General features: G+C 38.9%; 1 protein-coding gene across 5 annotated transcripts in view; it reads left to right on the top strand.

The window, feature by feature from the left end:
- FBXW7 (F-box and WD repeat domain containing 7) overlaps positions 1–23,580 on the top strand; it is a 197,550-nt gene that overhangs the window by 105,735 nt on the left and 68,235 nt on the right. For 2 of the 5 annotated variants that reach the window (XM_040966610.1, XM_040966611.1), the window contains exon 3: positions 12,743–13,303. In XM_040966610.1, coding sequence (XP_040822544.1) covers positions 12,812–13,303 — 492 coding nt within the window. In that variant the 5' untranslated portion in view covers positions 12,743–12,811. Of the gene's footprint in view, positions 1–6,437; positions 6,529–10,673; positions 10,797–12,075; positions 12,126–12,742; positions 13,304–23,580 lie in introns of those variants that run through there. The other 3 variants (XM_040966608.1, XM_040966607.1, XM_040966609.1) reach the window with 3 other exon arrangements.

Raw genomic sequence — 23,580 nt, 5'->3', positions numbered from 1 at the left:
TCACTCTTTTTTTTTTTTAAACTGTAACAGTACAAACAACAGCAATTTTACTTATTTGTATATTTTACACAGGTGTATCTGTGGTAGATGTTTGTCTTGCAGTTTTTGCAATTCACTTTAAATACGTGGTTTCTGAAACCACACTTAGTACAGCACAGTTAGGCACTATCCTGTCAGTGTGGGCCCTGCCTTCCTGCCAGGAATTTGAAGAGGAAGATGGAAGGATTGTTTCAGGGAGTCTATCTGTGAATCATGATTGTCTGGCATAGTCATCTAAATGAGGTAATTGTTTTGCTTCTGAGAACCAGCAGAGAAATCCAGGCAGAAATTTTTAAAATGGGAAAGAGATTAAATAGAGAGCAGTGTGGCTTTATGTGGGGACTTAATTGCACACTTACCAAATGCCACCTCCCAGGAACACAGGTAAGCGCTAGCACATGAAAAGAAAGGGTCCTGAGTTTTAAAAAGCAAATAATACATCATCTTTTTCTTCTTGTGATCCACAATAACTCATTGCCTTGCTAAAATTGTGATTGTGCAGAAGAACCCTATTGAATGGTCACTAGCTTCCCCCAGTGAGCCCATTACTTTACAGAAGATGTCTTTATAGAAAAGTTTTCTCTTCACGTTTTCTCTATATAAAATGATAGAGTAGAAGCATCAGCTAAAAGAATTTTAATAATTCCTTTCTACTCTTTAGAGTCTCATGATGGAGTTGAGGATTTCCTTAAAACCATGTGTTTTTATAACTTGCAGACTGTAATTTTTTCTGATTCTCTAGTGGCTTCAAGTGTTGTTCCTTCTAAAATAGTTGTTTATATGGTCCTCATGTTTTCGATCAAAAATCTTTACCTTCTAGAGTGTTTCACAGTAAGTTATGTTCTGATGCCTCAAAATCAGGTATTATGGATCAGTGGATGACGGTCACCTTCTCTGTTGAATATGTGATCATAGCTGGTATGACTGTCTATGTGGTCATAGCTGGTATGACTGTGTATGTTATAGCTGGTGTGACTGTATGTGATCATAGCTGGTGAAACTATGTGATCGTAGCTGGTGTGACTGTCTGTGGTCATAGCTGGTGTGACTGTATGTGATCATAGCTGGTGTGACTATATGTGGTTATAGCTGGTGTGACTGTAAGGAAGTATCAACTAAAAATACCACAGCAGAGAATACCAAAGCCTCCTTCATTATGTAACAGGCTCAAATTAGGAGTCTCATATTTTCTTTGTGTGTTCAACGTATGTGTTCATTTTTAGTTGCAGTATTTTTTATGAGGAGCGGAGTGCGTAATTTTTGAAAAACCTTTGTAGCTGTTACTCGGCACCAGCTTTGGCTGAGATTATTTCTCTAAAAGTTCCCTTGTGCTACTTTCCAGTCAGTCCCTACCACATGTAGACAACTATTGTTCTGTTTTCATCATCTAGCTTTGATTTATGGAGTTTTAAATATATAAAATGAAACAAGCCATATTTCTTTTTCTGTGCCTTTGTTCATTCAACATACTGTTTTTAACATCCATATTTGCTACATGCATATATCAAAAATTCATTATTTTTATTTCTCTTCTGTTGTATGAACATACTTCATTTTTTTTATCCACTCTTCTCTTGATAAATAGTTGAGTTTTTTGTCTAGGTTGAATAAAACGCTTCTTTCTCCAGCCTGTTTGTGAAAATTTCTAGGTAAATGCCTAATGATGAATTCGGGAACATGCTGGATAAATGTATGTTCTTAGAAGAAACTGCCAAATGATTTTCTACAGTGTTGCTAATGTTTTTACAATCCCATGAACTACATGTGACAGTTTAACTTGTTTCCTGTTTGCACTAACATTGGTAGCGTTTGTTTCTTTTAAGTAGTTCTTGAGGATGGGAGGCAGTATTATAGTTTTAATTTGCAAATCTGACATTAATGGATAATTGTTCATGTGTTTGTCAGACCTTCTTTATCTTTTTAGTCACCTTTGTGGATCTCCCCACTTTTCCACTCAAATTTTGGATAATTAATGACTGAATATGCACATGTCTGACTTCCGTGGTTGTTCGCCTTTTCTTGTGTAGATTTCAACTTCTATAGGTGAGCAGTGAGGTCGGGGTGACCCCAGTGCTCTACCTAAAGGACCTAAAGGAAGGATCTGTTGGCACAAGCACTGGGTTTGTTTCAGAGGGAGACTTAGTCTGGAAACATTGTAAAAAAAAATGTGTAACACTTTTTTTTTCATGTTGTAAAAATCTGCTTTTCTTATGTTTTCTAGTGTACTCTTTGTGAGAGATACTTTAAAAAGTTAACAGAAAACAGAATTTAAAATGAGTTTAGAAGTCATTTAACTTAGTGATCAAGATGCCCGCCTCCCAAGAGGGATTATCTATCTGTTTGATTCCTGCCTGACTCCTGACTACCGCTGTTCTCTCCCTGGAGGCCCTGGAGGCTGTGGTGAGAGCTCAGTGATCTGAGGCTTGACACCCACGTGGGAGCCCTCCATACCTTCCCTTCAAGCAGTTCCTGGCGCCAGTCCCAAACAGGTCCTGTCTGATGTGAGTGTTAGGGACTGAGTTAGCCAGAGCTCTCTTACTGTCCATCTCTCAAATAAAATTTTTAAATATGTTAGAGTTATTCTGTGTGCAAAAATGTTTGAGATCTGTACAGACCCACTCATTCAATCCTTTTAGAAGTCATAAGTAGCAGGGTATGTGGGCAGTCATGTTGATATGGATAGCTGAACAACACTTTTGACTATAGAAATAAGCCTATCATTTATTATGTTTGTAAATATATAGATGCGTCACTGCAGTTTAAAAATTCATCCTTGTAATATTTATTGAAGTTATGCTTTCAGTTAGCATAAAAAAGGGGGCAAAAGTAGTTTCTGGTTGCTTTATGGAATTGCATAGTAGGCCATTTGTGGTAGCACAGAGTCACTTTTCTAGCTTCTACTTCTCTCATGCATATGAAAGAGATAATATGCAGTATGGTAGTCTGGCCTCCGTGCTTTGGCTAACCCCTTTGTCCATCTGATAGTTACTTCACTACTTTCTCTTACCTTGTTCCCCAGTTTTCCTAAATATTCCATTTGTTTCTACCCTTTTTGTAGGGGGAAAGAGGAGAACCTTTTGCAGAAGACCGATGCTAGCCAAGTTCTTTAATTCTGTGTCACAGAGTAAGAGAAGGAGGGAAGATAATTCATGTTGTCAGTAGCGTTAATAAAAAGTGGGCATAAAAATGTCAAGGAGGTTGAGAGAAGGAAACATTTGCAAAGATAAGAGATATGAAACATACTGGGATAATATAAAAAGTTAGTATTGTCATCAACTTCCTTCCTTTTTACTTGTTTAGTATTTTGCCTTTGTTAGAACAAATTCAGCATGTAAAAATTTGGAAATGACTTGCAAAGTGTTATTATTTCAACAGAAATGGCTAAGGCTGCTGTTGAAAGAGTTCAGCAAGAGACGCATGGTGACAGCTTCATTAGTCGGTGTTGGATAGAGACCCCGAGGTAGATTTAGCAGGATTCGGTGATGAGTAGCGACAAAGGTGTGGGGGCACAGTGAAGATGGTTTGTAACAAATGATGGGAACCCCAGTGATATCCAGATCCTCTGCTCCCTCTTTCTACTTCCAGAAAATCTCATGAAGCTTTCAGTTTGCCCTGGATTATGTATAAGAAGCTGCCAATGGGATTTACCCTCCAACACTCGTGTAGTTATTTCTTAAAAACAAGTGCATTTCCTGTATGATCACTTACAAACATTTTGAAATATGGATGTTGGACATTGACACATTATGCTGTCAGTTCTTGCGACTCTATTTTAATTTCACCAGTTGTTGAAGTACTGATGAAAATGATTACATTTGTAAGTGTAAGATGGTTTAGTTACATACCTGGATTACTTTCTTCCTGTGTGGTCCCAATAACGCTGTTGAAGGTAGTGGGCGCTTTGGGCAGTGGCTGCTGCTTTGGCTTCTTATGTAATGTTTCCTCCTTAGGTGATTCAGATTGTGCATCTTTGGCAGGAATGTCACAAACAAGTTGTGATGTTACTCTCTGCTTTGTGCTTTCTAGTCATACCTACCTACCTACCTTTCTTTTCTTTCTTTCTTTCTTTCTTTCTTTCTTTCTTTCTTTCTTTCTTTCTTTCTTTCTTTCTTTCTTTCTTTCTTTCTTTCTTTCTTTCTTTCTTTCTTTCTTTCTTTCTTTCTTTCTTTCTTTCTTTCTCTCTTTCTTTCTTTCTCTCTCTCTCTCTCCCTTCCTTCCTTCCTTCCTTCCTTCCTTCCTTCCTTCCTTCCTTCCTTCCTTCCTTCCTTCCTTCCTTTCTTTCTTACTTACCTTGGGACAGCTGTGTAGAAGTAGTTATATTCAGCTCATAGTACATTGGCGTGGTCTTAGATATAATGATTCATTGATAGTTGACAGTGTTCTTTTTTTTCTTTAAGATTTATTTTTTATTATGTTTTTATTGGAAAGGCAGATATACAGAGAGGAGAGACAGAGAGGAAGATCTTCCTTCCAATGATTCACTCCCCAAGTGAGCACAACAGCCGATGCTCTGCCGATCAGAAGCAAGGAGACTCTTCTGGGTCTCCCACGCGGGTGCAGGGTCCCAAGGATTTGGGCCGTCCTCGACTGCTTTCCCAGGCCACAGGCAGGGAGCTGGAAGGGAAGCGGGGCCGTCGGGATAGAACCAGCGCCCATATGGGATCCCGGGGCGTGCAAGGCGAGGACTTAACCACTTGTGCCACCGTGCTGGGCCCGACAGTGTTCTTTGAGTAGAGGATGCTGTTTTCTGTGGCTCTGTATTTCAGAACTCACTGGCCTCTCTTTTGTGTGGTTTCCCGTTCACATCAAACGATTTCAGCTCTTTATAAATCATTAGAAGAGGTAGAGGAAACTCCTTTTTAAAAAAAACAAAATAAAAATTTTTTACTTCATCTTTTCTTTTATTAACCATATCACAAATTTCTGCTGTATGAGATCCAAATAAGTTACGGTAGCCAAAAGAGAACTTTCGCTCCCTATTGAAAACTACATATGCTGCTTAAACCAACTCTTCCTGAGAAAAGGTGAAACACCCTGGTAATTAAGCTCAGCTCAGCTTCCTTGAATCTAATCTCTACTTTTCATAAATTTTATTTAACTAGCTTATGCCAAAATGGGACTAATTTTTTTAAATGCAGCCCCAGCAGATTTAGTTTAAAATAAAAGTTATAAATGATTTTTGTTAGTTATTTCCAACATGAAAATATGTTGGCAGTTTTGAATATTAAAGCTGTTAAAACCATAAGCCAAAGCAATGCGAACAAAAGTGCAGCACAGCCATGTTTTATACAAGATTTGAGGAAGCATACCCTCCCTGAGCCAGATGACCTGCCTCAACTGTAGGCCAAGCTCTTTGAAAAATGATTTTTTTTACAGGTTTGCATAAACATTGAAGTATTATTTTGGGATCTTAAAAATCTTGCAAGTACGCTTCTTCAGTGTAAAACTTCTTTTAATGTTTTAATGTCTTTTTTGCTGCACAAATATGAATTCTGGATTAAATATGGGTTAAGTGAGTCATGCAGATTTCATTTTCAGCTGAAACGAGACTGTTGCTGAGCTTACTCTCGCTGTTTGTTGAATAAGGAAAAGATTGTTCATGTGTGCGAGAAGTTGAAAGCTGCAGCTTAATGTTCATTGTTTTCCCGTGAATAGCAGAATATTCTTTTCTTCACAGAAATCCAGAACTTGTCTGGAGAAGATCAGTAAAACTGAACTTGAATGTGTAAGACTACAGCTCTCCCCCCCCTTTTTTTTTCAAGTCATATTTTCACAAAAAGAAGATTCAGCGAAAAGGATCCCCTGCCCAGTTATGCACTTGTATTGAAATAGAAGGAGAATCTGTTCAGTTTTGTGTACAGCTTCTCCAGGTGCTTTCTAATGAGACTTGGGGCTTAATGGCACCCTTCTTCACTGTCAAACCCCAAGCTGCAGTGGAAACATTTCAGGGTTTCCTTTTGTAGCATGATGTTTTCCAAAAGCTCATTTTTCTTTTAAATTCAAGAATCGTGTTTCTAGAAGTAAACAACTGCAACAAAAACCCAGCTGTTTTTTCACACCTTACAGAGACTAAAAAATAAGCACTACATAAGCTAGTTTTCTGTAGCCATTCTTCATCTTCAAAGTATTCAACACAATCTAGCCTATTATTTTCTTTAAAGGGCCCCTTCTTCTTTTATACTTTATTGAGAACTGCCTCTGCTAAGCCATTGGATTTCTTTGTGTGATAGATGCTCTTTAAACATTCCTGACTGAAATGGCCTTTACTTAACGAAGTTAACCATTTTGTAATGTCTCTTAGCTTTTAAAATATTGATATCCATCCCTGTTTGGGTCTTCGGAGAAATAGGTGTCGTGACAAGATGGAGAGGACAGGGCGTTACCTGCTTTGGTGAGCCTAATTCTGTTAATTTCACTATGATCATAGTTTTCTTGGGAGAAGCCCAGGAGGCTCCATGGCCACACGTGGATATTGCCAAGGACTTGAAGGTGAGAGATGGCTGTAGGCTATCGAACAGGCCTGCTGCCCAAAGCAGGTTAGCTTGCGTGGCCACTGAGCTGGACACTGCTATGACAACCATATCCTCCTTATAGACAGGTGTTGACTCTGCCCAGGCAGCTTTCTACTCTGCATACATGTAATCCCCTCCCCCAGATGCATGGTTTTGTCCTGTTCTGCCTTTGACCTCTTGTATGGATCACTCCCCACCTTCCTCAGAGACAAGGTTGACATCTCTTACTGCTTGTTCTACCTCTCTTTATCACATTATTGCCCGCAGAGGTTTTCTGCCATCTGCTTATACTCACTCCCCTGTTTTGTACTGCTGTCTGGCTTTGCACATACCCAGCGTGCTTGACCACTTTTGGACTTTAAACTCTAAATTGTTAGAGATGAGAAGGAGGAAGAAGAGAAACTATCCAGTTTCTTACTGGTGTAATCGGCTAGAATATGGTTTCATTCACTGAAGTAGCAAAAATAGTAGGAGACTCAACGAGTACATTTGGACAGTAGATGTGTATGGGCCACATAGTTTTGATTTTAAAATAATTAATTTGGGGTGACTTTTTGACATTTTTATAAAACTAATAGGTGCAGAAGGACACTGTAGCTGCAGATAATAGAATTCGGAGTCTCTGGCCCAGTTGGGTAGTTGAAACATTGTGTTTTAAAGAAACTGCAAGGAAGGGAGGAGCTGGCAATCTAGAAGAGCAACAGAGCTGCCTAATGCTTTTACTGAGGGTTGATGCCAAGGAAACTTAAGATACCAGAGAGAAGAAGGAGTATCGGGTTCGGCGTGGTAGTTTAGGAGCTGAAGTTCTTGCCTTGAATGCGCCAGGATCCCGTGTGGGCACAGTTGTAATCCCAGCTGCCCTGCTTCCCATCCAGCTCCCTGCTTGTGGCCTGGGAAAGCAGTCGAAAGTGGCCCAAAGCCTTGGGACCCTGCACCTGCGTGGGAGACCTGGAAGAAGCTCTTTGCTCCTGGCTTCAGATGAGCTCAGCTCTGGCTGTTGCAGTCACTTGGGAAGTGAATCATTGGACGGAAGATCTTTTCTGTCTCTCCTCCTCTCTGTATATCTGACTTTGCAATAAAAATAAATAAATTTAAAAAAAAGAATGAATGTTTTACAGTGGAAAAAAGGTCTTCAAGTGATCTGGTATTTATTATGAGTTAAAATTTATTTGTAATGTGGTAAACCCTGATCCCAGAGATAGTGGAGTAAATGGGAGTAAAGAATTAAATTTGACCAGAATAGAAATAGATGTTGTAAGCCAAACAGCATAAAAACAAGGTATTCTCATGTGGACTGAAAAACAGCCCTTTCTGTGCTTTCCAGTAAAGACATGAATAATGGATTAGAAATGTGAATTTAAATCTCCTCATTCAGACCCATAAAATTTTATGAAATCACTTAATGCTCAGATGATGCTGTTTCTCAGTATTGTCCATTTTGTTTTGATTTTTGTTAATCTAAGGATCCTTTTATAGCCAAATTTGCAGTTTTTAAAATTTTCACCTGAAGTTGTGTGTATGATCTCTTAGCTTCAGTATAGAGGATATGGAACCAGAATTAATAAAAAAAAGTTTTCAGTTTATTATTGTTTTTAGCTCCATCTTTGTTTAGCACTTGTATTGAAAATAGCAAAAATTTGAGAAAGAGAAAAATGTTTTATGATTTAAAAGATAATTTACCAGTAAATGTTAGGATATTAATAGTTACACCCAGGTTTCAAAAGTATTTGAAATGACTGATGCTGTGTTTGTGGCCTAGCTTGCAGAAAGCATTCCAGTGCATGTTTTTCTTCAAGCAGATTTAGTGATCTCTTCTCTCAGTAAACCAGTGTTTTAGTACCTGCTGAGCCAGGTATTTTTATGGGTGCTGGAGATGACCATAGTGAAAGATCCTTTCTTCATCGAGGTTAAATTCTACTGTGTGTAAATAGGTGAACCTGTGTGCCAGGTTGTGCTTCTGTGTTCCTAGTGCTATGGAAAAGATCAGGAAGCAGGGTCAGGAGGATGTGGTGCAGAAATATATTATGGTTTTAATGAAATGCTTAGGGAAAGTTCTTTGATTAAGGGATGGATGTCCTACTGAAAGTAATGCAAAGATGTGGGAGAGTATTCTGGAAGATGTAGGCTCTGGGTTTGTAGGGTACTTTAGAGAGACAGAAAAGGCAGAGCGAAATGAGAAAGAGAAACTATGGGAAAAGGTGTGAGCTCAGTGCAGTGGAAGATGTGTGGTGTCTTTGGGCCCAACAAGTAAGTGTAGAAGGTAATGACTTCCACTGTGAGTGACATGGGAAGCACTTTGTGGATTTTGGTCTGTGTAGTGCTAAGATATGCTTAAGTTTATCATGTATTCCAGGTGCTTAGAAGTATATTTGATCAAAAGTAGACCTTTCATAGGAAGGCATACTCTATGAGGGAAACAGGACTCCTTAAAAACCAATCTTAGCTTGATTGCAGGAGGCAATTCCAAGCTTTGATTTATACTGACTGATCGTCAGTACAGTTTGGCTTGGGTCTTTTTGGGGGAGGAGGAGGTGTTGGGTCCTAAAGCTTCTTAAATGCCTGGTAGCTCAGGTCTGATGGTCCTACCTGTTACACTACTTGTGCACATGTTTGTATTGCACTTTTGGAGGCTTTGGTAATTTGCCTGCATCACCGCTTCATGAGTGTGAGCCTGAATTCTTCAGCAGCCACTATCATTGCAGTTAATTTTTGTCTTGAGACTTTTCTTCCCTTGAAGACTCACAACTCTGGGTCAGAGCTCTCATCTCTAAGATGTTACATGTACTCTGCCCGTTTTTATTCCTTAGAGTACCCGAAGTAAGCATTAAAATGGTTTTGAATTTTCAGATGCATTTTGGGGAAGCAAGTTCACGAGAAAGTAGCTGAAAGACACGCTGAAATCAGGTCTAAAGTGCTACAAATGTGTCTCTAACAGTTATACTGAATTTCCTATGACCTCTTAAAAAATAACCTTATTTTTTTAAAGAACACATTTTTTTATAATACCACTTCTTCCCCTAGGAAGGAGCTGACTTATAGATGTCTTTTTGGGGGATCTCCTCTGTACTCTTTCCATGAAACACACTGTCAGAAGAAGAGGTCCTTTATCCTTCTCTATTAAGTATTTTATTACAAAGTTCAACTTTGCTTTATCTTGACTGTCTAAATTGCTCATTTACTTTAACATTTAGTGATACATATCTCCACTTAAGCTTGTAATTTCTCTGCAAATTTATCCTTTGCTAGATTGGTAAAACCTTGGCAATAGGTAAAGCTGTGATATCTTCACTGATAACAGAATACTGCCTAAGTCTTATATTGCAGGCAGCACTCAGCCTAGAGGGTTTGCATAAAGCAGGTACAACTCATCCTCATTATTTATGGATTCTTTATTTGTGGATTTGCCTACTCAATAGAATTTATTTATAAACATCCAATCAATTCGTGAGGCACTTTCACAGACGTTTGTGGAATTGAGCTTGCACACAGTGGCCAAAAATTGGAGCTGCTTGACATGTATATTTCCATTTGAGGTCAACAAGGTGACATTGCCTTCTTGTCTCAGCTCATAAACTGTAAAGACACCCTCTTCTCATAATCAGTTGTAAAATACCATTCCTGTTTTTGTTCTTTTTGATTCTATGTTTAAAATGATCCCCGAAAATAGTGAAGTTTTGGTTAGTGTTCATAAGAACAAGGCTAGGTGGTGCCTTATGGAGAAAATAAAGATGTGCATGGTAGATAAGCTTCACTCAGGTATGGCTTTCATGTAGTCTGTTAGGTCCAATGCTGATGAAATAAATAAGATGTATTAAATAAGGTATATTTAAACTAAGACACATATGAGGGTGTGCACTGATTGGTTGCAAAAATATTCTCATCAGAGGTTTGCGGGAATTGTGTTTCCCTTAAGAGCAATGGTTCAGTTTCCAAAGAGATTTCATAGAGTAACTACAAAAAATAATAATAACTGTTGGGTTGATACGAGGTGGTGGTTCCTCGCCCCTGGACACTGGGATGTGTGGAAAGTCATGAGTAGTTTTCCTGTTTGTTTCTCTTCTTCCCTCCAGGAACAACAAGAAATGGCAAATTTGGAAGTAACAAATTCACCCAATTTTCCCTAAACCTTGATCCTTCCCACCCTGATCAACCATGTAATAATTATTTAAAAAAAAATTTGGATTGGTAGACTTTGTCTATTAGAAATGTTTCGTAATTTCTTCTATCTGAAACCAGTGTTTTCAAGTACGTTTAAATATGTGCGTGCAGAGTTGTAATGTAAAATCTAATTTTACAGTGGGTTCTGATCAAAAAAGGCTAATAAATGTCATTGGCATGTAAATAATCATTTCTTAATATTATTATCATCAAAATTATGACGTTCCCCATTCTATCGAGTGCCCAAGGAATATTTGCTTTAGAGTAACAGTTCTTGAGCATTTTAGTAATTCTTGTTTTGTAAATGTAAGACAATAAGAGATTATTCTTTCTTGGCTTTTTTTTTTTTTTTCAACATCCAGTTCTTGTAGATAGGAAAGGGGATACAGTTGAGTGTCAGGCTCCTGTTTGTGCTGGGCTCCAAGCTAGCACTCATCTTGGAGGCCTGATGGCCTGGTTAGGGAAGTGAGGAACATTTCCATTTAAATAGCACGTGGTTTTCTTTGATCATCAGTGGTGCTCATGACCATCTCTTCACATCTAATTGCTGAGGAAATAGTGAAAATGGTGTCAACATTTAGCCATCAGATTTTATTTTACCAAATTCAAACTTAATGTTTTTAATTATCAATAAAACAAAAATTATTTCTTTGGCATATCTTGACATTATGTACTTTTGATGATAAGAAATAGCAGTTTTGTATTGATTTTTAAAAGATTTGGTTACTGTTTGTGTTTTATGTGAGTCTTTTAAACCACACTGTATCTTTTTTTCTCTGAGTTAATTTAAAAAAAAATGCATTTTAGGGTGACAATTTCATTTATTGCTTTTCTTGATTTATAGTTTGTTTTATATCTATGAATGGTTTTTAAAAATAATATGTAATATGTTGATATTATCTTAGGTAAACTCAGACCTGTCCATGCAGATCCAAAGACAAAGAAATTTAAAAATGAATATTATGAAAAGATCATATCACATATAATTTTAGAGCATGTGTTAAAAATAACTATTTAGTGTATTAAAATTTCACAAATATGTTAATAATGAATTGAAAGAATCTAAAATAATCATTGGTCAAAATAGAGCTTATTTTAAATTATGACTCTGCGTGCAGGTTGGAAATTATACTGTGATCATTGATGATTTTCTTCATTTTCTCTGTAATATAATGACATCATATTCATATCTATCCATATTTTTGATGAATATGGTATTTAGGAATTGTGCTATAAATATTTCATTTTATGCATTCTTTCCTCTTGAACATTTGAGTTTTTATTTACATTTACTTTTATCTTTATTTTTTGTTTTTTCGGTTAAAGCTGCAGTGAGCATCCTTTGTATACTTTTTTTCTGTTTTAGGATTACTTCCTTAGGATAGATTGCCAGAAATGGAATTACTGGGTCAGAGGGTATGAACCTAAGAACTTTTTCCTTTTTGTAAAAACAAAAACAAGAAAAACCAGAAAAACCAGATTGTTTTGTTTGCTTGATAGTTGATTTATATTCATTGTGAAAAATGAACATCGTAATGATTATCCTTGTTCCCTAATTTGAGAACTGTATCAGAAAGGCAAGATTGTGTCATCAGGAATATTTAGGGCCTTGCTAGGATGACAAAAACTGTGTTAATTGGATTTACTCAGCATTTCCTGCAGTTGAGCATAGAATGTTTTTATTGGTACACTTCTTAACACCTCGTAGAAGTTTCACATAGTCTACAGTTCAATAAACACTGTTGATCTAAAACTTAACATTATTTTAAATTATGTCTTACTGGCCAAAACAACTGAACCATAAAGCTGCTTTTAGAATTGTTGAAAGAAGCATATTAAAATAAAGTGGTTAACTGTATTTGTTGTTTATGCCTCTATAAAGCCTCGTGACTTTTGTAATTACTGCAGAATGTCTTGATGTCTCTGTGGCACTAAATATTCGTAATATTCTTTAATGATATTTAGTCTGCAAGCATGAAACAAATGCACATGGAAATGTACAAACCTGTTTTTCCCTCCATTTCCCCCTGCAGAATGTGAAAACTTTTGCATCTTGTGATAGTCTAGCCAAGGTCCAAGAAGTAGCAAGCTGGCTTTTGGAAATGAATCAGGAACTGCTCTCTGTGGGCAGCAAAAGACGACGAACTGGAGGCTCTCTGAGAGGGAACCCTTCCTCAAGCCAGGCTGAGGAGGAGCAGATGAATCGGGTGGTGGAGGAGCAGCAACTCCGACAGCAAGAGGAGGAACACACTGCAAGGAATGGCGAGGTTGTTGGAGCAGAACTCAGACCTGGAGACCAAAACGATTCCCATCAAGGACCATTGGAAGAAAACAACAATAGATTTATTTCAGTGGATGAGGACTCCTCAGGAAACCAGGAAGAACAAGAGGAGGATGAAGAGCATGCTGGTGAGCAGGATGAGGAGGATGAGGAGGAAGAGGAGATGGACCAGGAGAGTGATGACTTTGATCAGTCTGATGACAGTAGTCGAGAAGATGAGCATACACATAGTAACAGTGTCACCAACTCCACTAGTGCTGTGGACGCCCCCATTCACCAGCTCTCCTCCTCCCTCTACACAAAGACATCCAAAGTGAGTAGATGCCGTGTCAGAAGAATTTTCTTACAGTCCTTGCTTTATTAGAGATTACTCTTAGGATGTGTAATAATTAAAGCAAACTGATTTTTGTTTTACAGAAGGTATTAGGATGTGTTACAAATAGAAATGTTCCCAGGGCATAGGGTTAAGTTAGTGGATTTGCACGGGGTGTGGAAGGTCGAGATAAAACTTGACTTACTTAAGTGAAATAATCAAGGATCTTTTATTATTAAAATGCAGCTGATGTGTTTGGAATATGAGTTCACTGTTGTTGCTCCAACATATGCTATTGGAAGTTGGCCTTGAAGTTGTTCTGGTTGTTTGTCATTTGTCATAGATACAAAGCTTGAATACCCAATGTGGAGTAGACTTAGTGAGTTAAACCACACTTTGGAAATGAACATTTTAACCTGAACAATATTTTTACAGATATTAAAATAAATAATGCTTATAATGGTAGATCTGCTCTCTCCTGTTGCTTAGTTTTCCATTTTATAGTGACTCATTGCTGTAGCCCATGAATAGTATGGTTTTTACATCATCTCCTTTAACCTAACTTGACCTAAAATTAAGTATTTTACACACTTAGATCAATGCTTGAATTGCTACAACATCACTCCAGCTTACAAAATTCCTCCTAAAATGTGTTTATATGCTCGAATTCCCTTGCCTATCTGCAAGTTGGATGTTCTGCTACCAACTATGACCCTTTTTGTTAGTAAGCTTAGGTCTTACATGGTGTTATATCCCCAGCTTTCATCCCATCTGGATCTGGCTTTATTCAGATGACTGTATCAAGAGGTAATTTTAAACACACACTTTTTTTTTTCTTTGCCTGAAGGCTCGGAAATGGCGTTTGATACTTAAGATTCAATTGCATGATTTTCTAAAAAGATACTTTATTTATAATTAATTTGAAATTCAGAGTTACATGCATATGCAGAGTCAGAGAGCTACCCTCCCTCTGCTGGTTCACTCCCCATGTGGCCACAGCAACCTGGGCTGGACCAAGCCGAGGCCAGCAGTCAGGAGCTTCGTCCAGGTATCCTCGGTGGTTAACAGGGCCCAAGCATGTGGATTATCCTCAAGTACTTTTCCCAGTCCATTAGCAGTGAGCTGGATTAGAAATAGAGCAGCCAGGACAGGAAACAGTAGCCACATGGAATGCTCATGCAGGAAGTGTTGGCTTAACCTGCTAGCTACAATACCAACCCCTGCAAGAAGTCCCGTCCAGCCTAAGCTTTGCTGAGCAGTTTAGGATGGCTCACTGATTTTTCTTACATACTTTTCCAACAGAAATCAACATAATATCCTATAGGAAAACTTGATACAGATTTATTTTTTATTACCTTCAGGTTAAAGTCATAAACATAACTTTCATAAACAGCTTATATCACTAGATTTTAATAAATAACATTGAATTTTTTCTTAGCGATTCTGTTATTATTTACAGCTATTTGCACATATAAGACAAGAAGAATGGGCTGGTTACTGAAAACAACAGGAATAGATTGTGTGTGTCGGGGGTTCCTGTGTACATGCTTTGATAGGTTGTTTATTGTAAGGTCATTTGCCTTCATAAATATGGCTAAGAGTATAAGGCTGCACCATTGCAAGGCAGTTGTGCCCTTTAACAAAGTAGCATTGCAGCATGAAACTGACTTCAGGTCTTTTCCTTTTGGTTTATTCCTGAAACTTCCTCAGGATCATCCCCAGGGTATGCAATCTTCCAACAACACTCGAAAAGTCACCTATTGCTGCGTTAATTAAGCGGAAAATGTCAGTCACCCACATGAATAAGTCTTTGGAAATGAAAGGTGTCATGAAACTGTAATTCAAATCCATTATTTTAGAAGAGCTTGAAATAAACATAAGGTAGTTCTACAGACTCTGCCGTAGTCCACCCGATTCATCCAAGTCTCCACTTTAGGAAAGAACAGAAGCAGCCCACCGGAATGGCTTGATGGGCTAATCCTCCTCTCACAAGCACTGGAATTCCGTATGAGTGTTGATTAGGGTCCTCGCTGCTCCACTTCCCATCCAACTCCCTCCCTGCTTGTGGCCTGGGAAAGCAGTCTAAGACAGCCCAAAGTCTTGCGACCCTGCACCTGTATGGGAGACCTGGAAGAAGCTCCTGGCTCCTGGCTTCAGATCGGCTCAGCTCTGGCCTTTGCTAAGCTGACCACTTGATCACTTGGGGAGTAAATCAGTGGATACAAGATCTTTCTTGCTGTCCCTCCTCTCTGTAAATCTGTTTTCAATTAAAAAATTAAATATTTTTTCTCAAAAAGAAGCATAAGAATCATCTTTAAAATATTTTAAAATGTTAATAAAAGATTGAGTTTCTAAATATTAATACAGCATACTTTTCAGATGTTACTTTCTGTCAGTTTCCTTTAAAAACCAAAAACAAAACACAAAAACATCACTATCCTTTACACCTTATTCTTGAGTGCTGTTTGTGTAAATGAGAAAGCATGCCTCCTAGTTGCATGGCTGCTTCTTTGGAAGCATATAGAAAACTTTCGAATTTTGGAGCACTTTATTTTTACCCTAGTTAATATTGGCTTTATTTGGTTTAGTTTATTTTTTACTTAAAAAAAAAAAGACCAAGGTTTATTTATCTTATTAGGAGCATGACAGGGAAAGATATCCCATCTGCTGGCTCACTCCCCAAGTGGACTGCAACAGGCCAAAATCAGGAGCCTGGAGCTCCAACTGGGCTTCCTGCTTGTGTGCCAGGACCTCGACACTTTGGCTGTCCTCTGCTTCCTTCCCAGGAACGTTAGCAGGAACTGGATTGGAATTGGAGCAGCTGGAACTTGAACTGCTCTGATAATGAGATGCTGGCATTATAGATGTCACCTTAGCCCTCTGTGCCACAGTGCTGTCCCTGAAAGTTTTTTTTTTTTTCCCCGAGAGCTTATGACAAACAATGTACAAATTCCAGGTTGTCCTGATATTAAAAGTCAAGAGCAGTGGTAGTCAGGTAAACAGGAGTTGCTGTTTGTGGACAAGTATTTGGCCTAGTCATTAAGACTCATTATGATGCCTGTATACCTTATTGCAAGTGTCTGAGCTTACTGCCTGATCTGGCCTCTGATTCCACATTCTTTGCTCTGCATACCCTGGGAGGCAACAAGTGATGGCTCAAGATTTTGAGTTTCCTACCATCATTATGGTTGAGCTAGCTGGAGTTCTTAGCTCCTAACCTAAACAGAGCCCAGCCTAGCTGAGCCCAGTTCAGCTCTGGCTGTTGTGGGCATTTTGGGAAGTGAGTCAGTGAATCACTCTTCTACTGATTCTGGAACAAATGCTAAAAGTACAAAAAGTAAGAATTGCCATTTATTAAGGCTGGATTGTGTACAAGGTTCTTTGAAAGATAGGTAATAGGTAAACAGTGAGTCCAAGTGGCTCATTCCAAATCGCACTGTAAATGAGAAATTTTTAAAGAAAGATATATTTATTTTTGTTGGAAAGACAGATCTACAGGTAGAAAGGAATACAGAGAGAATGACCTTCTGTCCATGTAGTCACTCCTCCAAGTGGCTGCAGACGGCTAGAGCTGAGCTGATCTGGAGCCAGGAACTTCTTCTGGGCCTCCCACAAAGGTGCAGGGAGATTTTAATCCTAAAATGCGCTGAATCGTTTTTTTTCCTTTTTGTGTGCTATGCTGCCCCCTATGGTGGAATTTGACAAGCATTTACTTAAAACTGTTTTTTTTTTTTTACCTCCTAATTGTTAGATTCCTCCTGACAATTATATACTTTCCTTTTGTTCCCAAATTAAAAAAATCCTATTAAAATGTACCCATTGAAATAAGTAGTGTGTCTTGTACACTGGAATTTATGGATTCAAGGCCTCCTCTTGTCTCTAGTGTCTAAATGATAAATGATAGAGGAATTGGGTGGATAGGTCGTCATTTAGTCAAGCGATCAAGATAACGGGTATGTTTGGTCCACCACCCTCCAACCACTCAGGGAATCAAGAGGTTTCAAGAAACTGTAGCACAATGTGGCTAATATCTGAAATTTTGTAGAACTCTTTAAGTTTCACACTTCTGTACAACTCTAGAGAATTATAACCTCAGAAAGCCCTCAGATTAGTCTACTTTCAAGACAAAGAATTTCTATTGAAAGTCTGTTGGGTATACCTGGAAAATAAGAAGTTCTAGTTAATGGAGTCATCTTGAATATATTACACACTTGTAAACATGACCCCATTGATAGCTAGTTATGTCTTCTACCTCTGTGAAGGAAGAAAACTGGCGACATTGACTCTGCCTGTTTAAATTTTGTTTGAAGATTTTTATTTGAAATTACATTTTGAAGTTAGAGAAAGAGACAGAGATCTTCCATCTGATGGTTAACTCCCGAAATGGCCACAATGGATAGAGCTGAGCTCATCTGAAGCCAGATGCCAGGAGCTTCTTCTGGGTCCCTCATGTGGGTGCAGGGACCTGAGGACTTCAGCTATCATCTGCTGCTTTTAGGCAAATAAACAGGGAGCTGAATTGGAAGAAGAGTAGACAGGATGTGAGCCTGAGCCACTGTGGGATGGTGGAGCCGCAGGTGGAGGCTTTGAGTACTAGATGTGAAGAAGCTGGTGGAAGTACGTGAAAGGGTCACGATTTGGCAAGATTGATTTTTCCATAATGTATTATATAGTGATAGCTTTTCACATCTGATCTTGAATTCTGACTTTACCACTTACTGTATGATCATTACCATTTACTCTCCTTTCATCAAATTCTTTCTCTGTAAAGTAAGAATATATCAGGGCTGTCATTGTGGTGTTACAAGTTGAGCTGCCACCTGGAATATGGTATCCTCTGCAGGAACGCCAGTCCAAGTCCTGGCCCAAAGCCTGGCTGCTCCCCTCTGACCCAGCTTTTTGCTGACGTGCTTGGGACGGGAGTAGAAGATGGTCATGTTCTTGAACCTCTGCCCCTGCGAGAGATCAGGAATAAGATTCTAGCCATTGTTGTCAGATGGAAAGTGAACTGGGAGAGCAAGATTGCTCCCTGTTCTCTCTGTAATGTTGTCTTTCAAATAAATTCAAATAAGTACCCCCTCCCAGCAATTTAAAAAAAAGTCTCTGGGTGTTGTAAAGATTAAATGGAATATAATATGTTAAGCAAATAACTCTGTACCTGAAACTCTGGAGTGATTTAGAAGTGTTAAGCCCGGGACCTCATTTTGTCTGTTTTATATCCTTCAGTCTAAATGCCACAAATATACATCCTTGCCCACAATGTCTGCCAATCAAGTCTGTGATTTTAACAGTCTTAGAGTCATTATATCACCATCTAGTGGAAAAAGATAGGAATAGATAAATACTTTTAAAGAGCTACACAAGAAGATTGGAATCATACTGTAGAAAGTGGGACTTTCTTCAACAAAAGCAGAAATACTGCACATTTCCATGTGATTGCAGATACAGATTTCCCAGTTGATAGATCTGTACCATTTCCTTTTATTGTGTACCGATTTGAAAGCTTTTGTAGACTGTAATTCTTTGCAAGTCTTAGTTTGGATGCTAAGATGAATTTTAACTTATGATTAGTTTCTAATTAATTCCTGTGATACAGTTTGAAAAGTGTTTCTTAACATTATTTTAAACCATCATAGCTTTTTTTTTTTTTTAAAAAAAAGACTTATTTGTTATTTTTTATTAGAAAGTTAGATTTATAGAGAAGAGAGACAGGGAAAGATCTTCCATCTGCTGGTTCATTCCCTAACTGGCCTTAGTGGTCAAAACTGAGCTGATCCGATGCTAGGAGCCCAGAGCCTCTTCCAAATCTCCCACGTGGGTGCAGGCTCCCAAGGTTTGGGGCCATCCTTGACTGCTTTCCCAGGCCATAAGCAGGGTGCTGGATGGAAATGGAGCATCCGGGACATGAACTGGTACCCACATAAGATTCCAGTGGTTGTAAAGCAAGGACTTAGCCACTGGGCTATCGTGCTGGAATTTTTAAATATATATATATATATATATATATTTATCTTAAGTGGAAAGTCAGATATACAGAGAGGAGGAGAGACAAAGAGGAAGATCTTCTGTCCAATGATTTATTCCACAAGTAGCCACAACAGCCAGAGCTGAGCCGATCTGAAGTCAGGAGCCAGGAGCTTCTTCCAGGTTTCCCATACAGGTGCAGGGTCGCAAGACTTTGGGCTGTCCTAGACTGCTTTCCCAGGCCACAAGCAGGGAGCTGGATGGCAAGCGGGGCCACAGGGACATGAACCGGCCCTCATATGGGATCCTGGTGCATTCAAGGCAAGGACTTCAACTGCTAGGCCCCCATCATAGTTGTTTTTTTTTTTTTTTTTTTAGGATTTATTCATTTTTATTGGAAAGGCAGATATACAGAGAGGAAGAGGGACAGAGAGAAAGAGCTTCCGTCCAATGGTTCACTCCCTAAGTGACTGCAACGGTTGGAGCTGAGCCAATCCACAGCCAGGAGCTAGGAGCTCTTCCAGTTCTCCCACCGAGGTGCAAGGTCCCAGGGCTTTGGGCCGTCCTCAACTGTTTTCCCAGGCTACAAGCAGGGAGCTGGATGGGAAACAAGGCCTCTGGGATTAGAACCGGCGACCATATGGGATCCTGGCATGTGCAAGGCGAGGACTTTAATCACTACACCATCACGCTAGGCCTCCCATAATAGCTTTTAATGTTGGTTATGTTGAAATATGTATTGGATTCAACCACAAGGGCTATAGTATATTTTAATTATAGCTTTTCATTGTACACTAAAGAATTGGGAAGCTAAACTTTCCTATATTGTCTCTTTGATTTGTATTTATACATATGATAAACTTCAAATAGTTACTTTCAAAATGGTTCCGAGGCTAATTGTTTCCTGTGTATATAAAATCATAGCAACCTTATCTTTGTTAATATTGTTTTTGTTGGTGGTAGGAAAGATGCTGTGAAGAAAGAGGATGGACCAGTGTTTCTATAGAGCATGCCATGTTGCAGGTGGCAGCTCAACTCGTAACACCACAATGACAGTCCCTACTTATCAGGAGGTCCAAAATTATTTTTCAAGTTTCTGTCACCCTCTTTAGCTATAGTTTTCTGTTTCAAGCTCTCTGTGGAGTGTCTTCACCAGAGTGGTCAACTGAATCAACTTAAAATTTTCCTCCTCAGATTTTCTTATCTTTGTTAATATCCTAGTCTTCCGTCACTTGATTGAAATTTTTTTGACTTTTTGTAATCTTTCGCCTTCGTCCCTCTTGCCTTACACCTGTAGCAATGGGGACAAAAGCTGGAGGATCCATATGAAAAGCACCTTGGCTCGGGCTCTTCTCGCATCATACCAGAATGCCTTAGCTCTGTATAGACTAGTCACTACAGTAAATAGTAGCTGTATATTTACCGCTGCATAAACCAAATCTGTATGAATGGCTGCAGCTTTTCAGAGTCTTTGTGTGTGTGTGTGTGTGAGTTCATCTCCATGCTGCTGCAGTAGCCTTGAGCAGCAAGCCAGCCAGATCCTGCAAACATATTCCAAATCTTTGCATCATCCTAAAGTGAAAACCTCACTTCCTCTGAAGCCTTCGTTCATTGCCTTCATGATCCACGTCATTTGATATTACATTGTGACTTCGTTTGCTAAACTTTGTCTTGAGCTGACATTAAGTTCTTGTGGAAATTTTTTTTTTCACAGAAATTTCGTACATTTGTTTCTAATGCTAATTGAGGTTGAGAACTGGTAATGTTATAATGTGTGTAGTTGTCATGTTATCCCCTGATGTACACAAGCTAGACCATTTGTTCCAAATAAGCATATCATTTAAATTGGGTTTAACACTTCAGTATTCAATGTATAGACACTTACATTAAGGAACATTATAATACAGCTAGCCCTAATAGCATTAGACTATGCTAAGAAATTAAAATGCCAGTGTGAGAATCATGTTAAGATGCAGACATCAGTTGAAGTCAACTCATATAGCCATTTAAGATGACTTTTCTTTGTTAGATTTATTTATTTTTTTATTGGAAAGATGGATTTAGAGAAAGAAGGAGAGACAGAGAAGAAAATCTTACTTCCGCTGGATCACTTCCCAGCTATAATGGCCAGAGCCAATCTGAAGCCAGGAGCCACTATCTCTTCTGGGTCTCCCCCGTGGGTGCAGCGTCCCAAGGCTTGGGCTGTCCTCAACTGCTTTCCCAGGCCACAAGCAGAGAGCTGGATGCGAAGTGGAGCAACCAGGACACAAACCAGTGCCCATATGGAATCCTGGTGGTTGCAAGAATAAGGATGTAGCCAATAGGTCACCATGCTGAGCCCTTAAAAAATGCCATTTTGAAGGAGCATTTAATAATAGAAAATGCTTACAAATACAATTTACCTAAAGTATAGGATTTAAAACTATCTTTATGGCACGGTCCTAGTAATGAAGCAAATATGTATAGCAATCTGTCTATACATATATTGGCTCTCAGAATCCTCTGTTGCAATATAGGTGAATATGCTCAGATTTTGTTATTTGCAGAGTAACCGGAACCAGTCCCGTTTGGATAGGGACTGATGATTATTGTGTGTGGAAAAAAGATGCGAAGAAATTATTGCAAGTAATTGTACCAAATGTGAGAAATAACCTGTGAATGTGGCTGACTAAAGGATTGCTTTTTTACATCTTATATGCACTTCAGAATTCCCCTTGTTGCAACATTATTACAGTAAGCATATATTAGTATCATATTTTAGAAAAAGAATTGTATCTGCTAGGACCAATTATTATTCCATTTAGTCTTTTATGGATTACTTTCATAAAATAAAAATGAGAAAAAGATGCTCCCCACAAGAAATTGTATTATGTAATGCTGTTGTCCTGAAGATGTAGCTGCGTGTTATGGAGAGAGCACGGACCGGATTCTTTCATTCAAGCCTAAGCGATTCTTTTACATGTTTAAGACAACTTCCTAAAAGTAACACATGTTTGTTTAAGATACCTGTTTACTGTGTAGTTTCTTTAAAGAGTTGTTTGATGTAGCCTCCATAACACTTTTGAATTTATTTCATTAAGTAATCTTTCTGTTACCAATTTGAGAGCCTATCTCTAAATTTAATTCTATAATAAATTTATTTTTGGTGATGTTTACATAGTTAAGGATGCATGCCCATATGGACCATTGGTTAGGATAGGGAGGGTCTAGGAATGGAGGAAACTGTGTGAGACAACTGTTTCCAGTCTCCTTTTGTTTATGTATTGGGCGAAAATGGGGATAGGTCTGTTCTCAGCAGCCCAACTGCATCACTGCCCTGGGATGGGGGACAGGCACCTGATGTCCCAGAGTCCTCAGTTGTGAGCATATTCTGAGGGCACTGCTAAACTGGTTTTCCTAGTTCTTTAATGCTGTTGACTTTGTTGCTGCAAGAATGAAGAAGTCCTTCCAAGGTCCGTTGGCTGACACAGTCAGTCTCAGGGTAAATTTGCCAGGAGGCTTGCTGTCAAAGCTGTCCAATTTGTTCTGTGCTCCATGGTACTACATATCTTCTGCAGGCCTCAGTGAACTGGTTGTCATATCCCCCAAGTTCATCTGGACATGCTGTCCACTGCACAGGCTTCAACATCCGAGGAGACCCAGAATGACATATCTACTCCACAGTCAGACCACAGATCGTGTAACTGCCCTCATAGATGGAGTTTTGAGTCCAGTGGTCCAGCCCTTGTCTGCTGGAATGCCCGCATCTGCCCTCCACATACTTAAAAAAAAAAGAGGTGGGGCAATTATGTTGGCACGCTGGTATAGTTAACACAAATTTGGCGTTAAGCAGATCCAGAATGTCAGCCAGCTATTAACTGATTTTCTCCCAGCAGTGTAGTGCTTGCCTAGGTACAATCAACCTAGACTGTTGCCTACAGCTGTGGTTCTAAATTTAATCCCCAAGTGGTAGCCAGTGCTGTAACACAAAGTCTCTTAAATTGGAAAGGACCTGTGTGATAACCAAAAATGAGCCTTTGCCTGGTAGCTTTGTCAGAAGACCTAGTATATGAGGTCATCACTATGGAATAAGTGACATATCTACATATTTTTAAACAGTTCTTTATGTATTAAAGTTTTTTATTTTTATATTTATCACTCTGCTTTGGTCCTCGTTCTTCCCTTTAGAGCAGTGACAGCCCTACGGACTGCTGTCACCTTCATCCATCATCTTCTTTTCTCCAGTCTGTTGACTTTCAGTGTCTTTCCAGGATTGCAGTCCTGTTGCTCTTCCCTGGACAGGTTGCCCCTGAAGTGTCCATGGTGCAGCCTAG

The sequence above is a fragment of the Ochotona curzoniae genome, unplaced genomic scaffold (assembly GCF_017591425.1).
Source record: "Ochotona curzoniae isolate NIBS_2020 unplaced genomic scaffold, NIBS_Ocur_1.0 scaffold_4506, whole genome shotgun sequence".
Taxonomy (NCBI): domain Eukaryota; kingdom Metazoa; phylum Chordata; class Mammalia; order Lagomorpha; family Ochotonidae; genus Ochotona; species Ochotona curzoniae.
The sequence above is the reverse complement of the archived record's forward strand: the minus strand, read 5'-3'. Positions and strand labels throughout refer to the sequence as shown.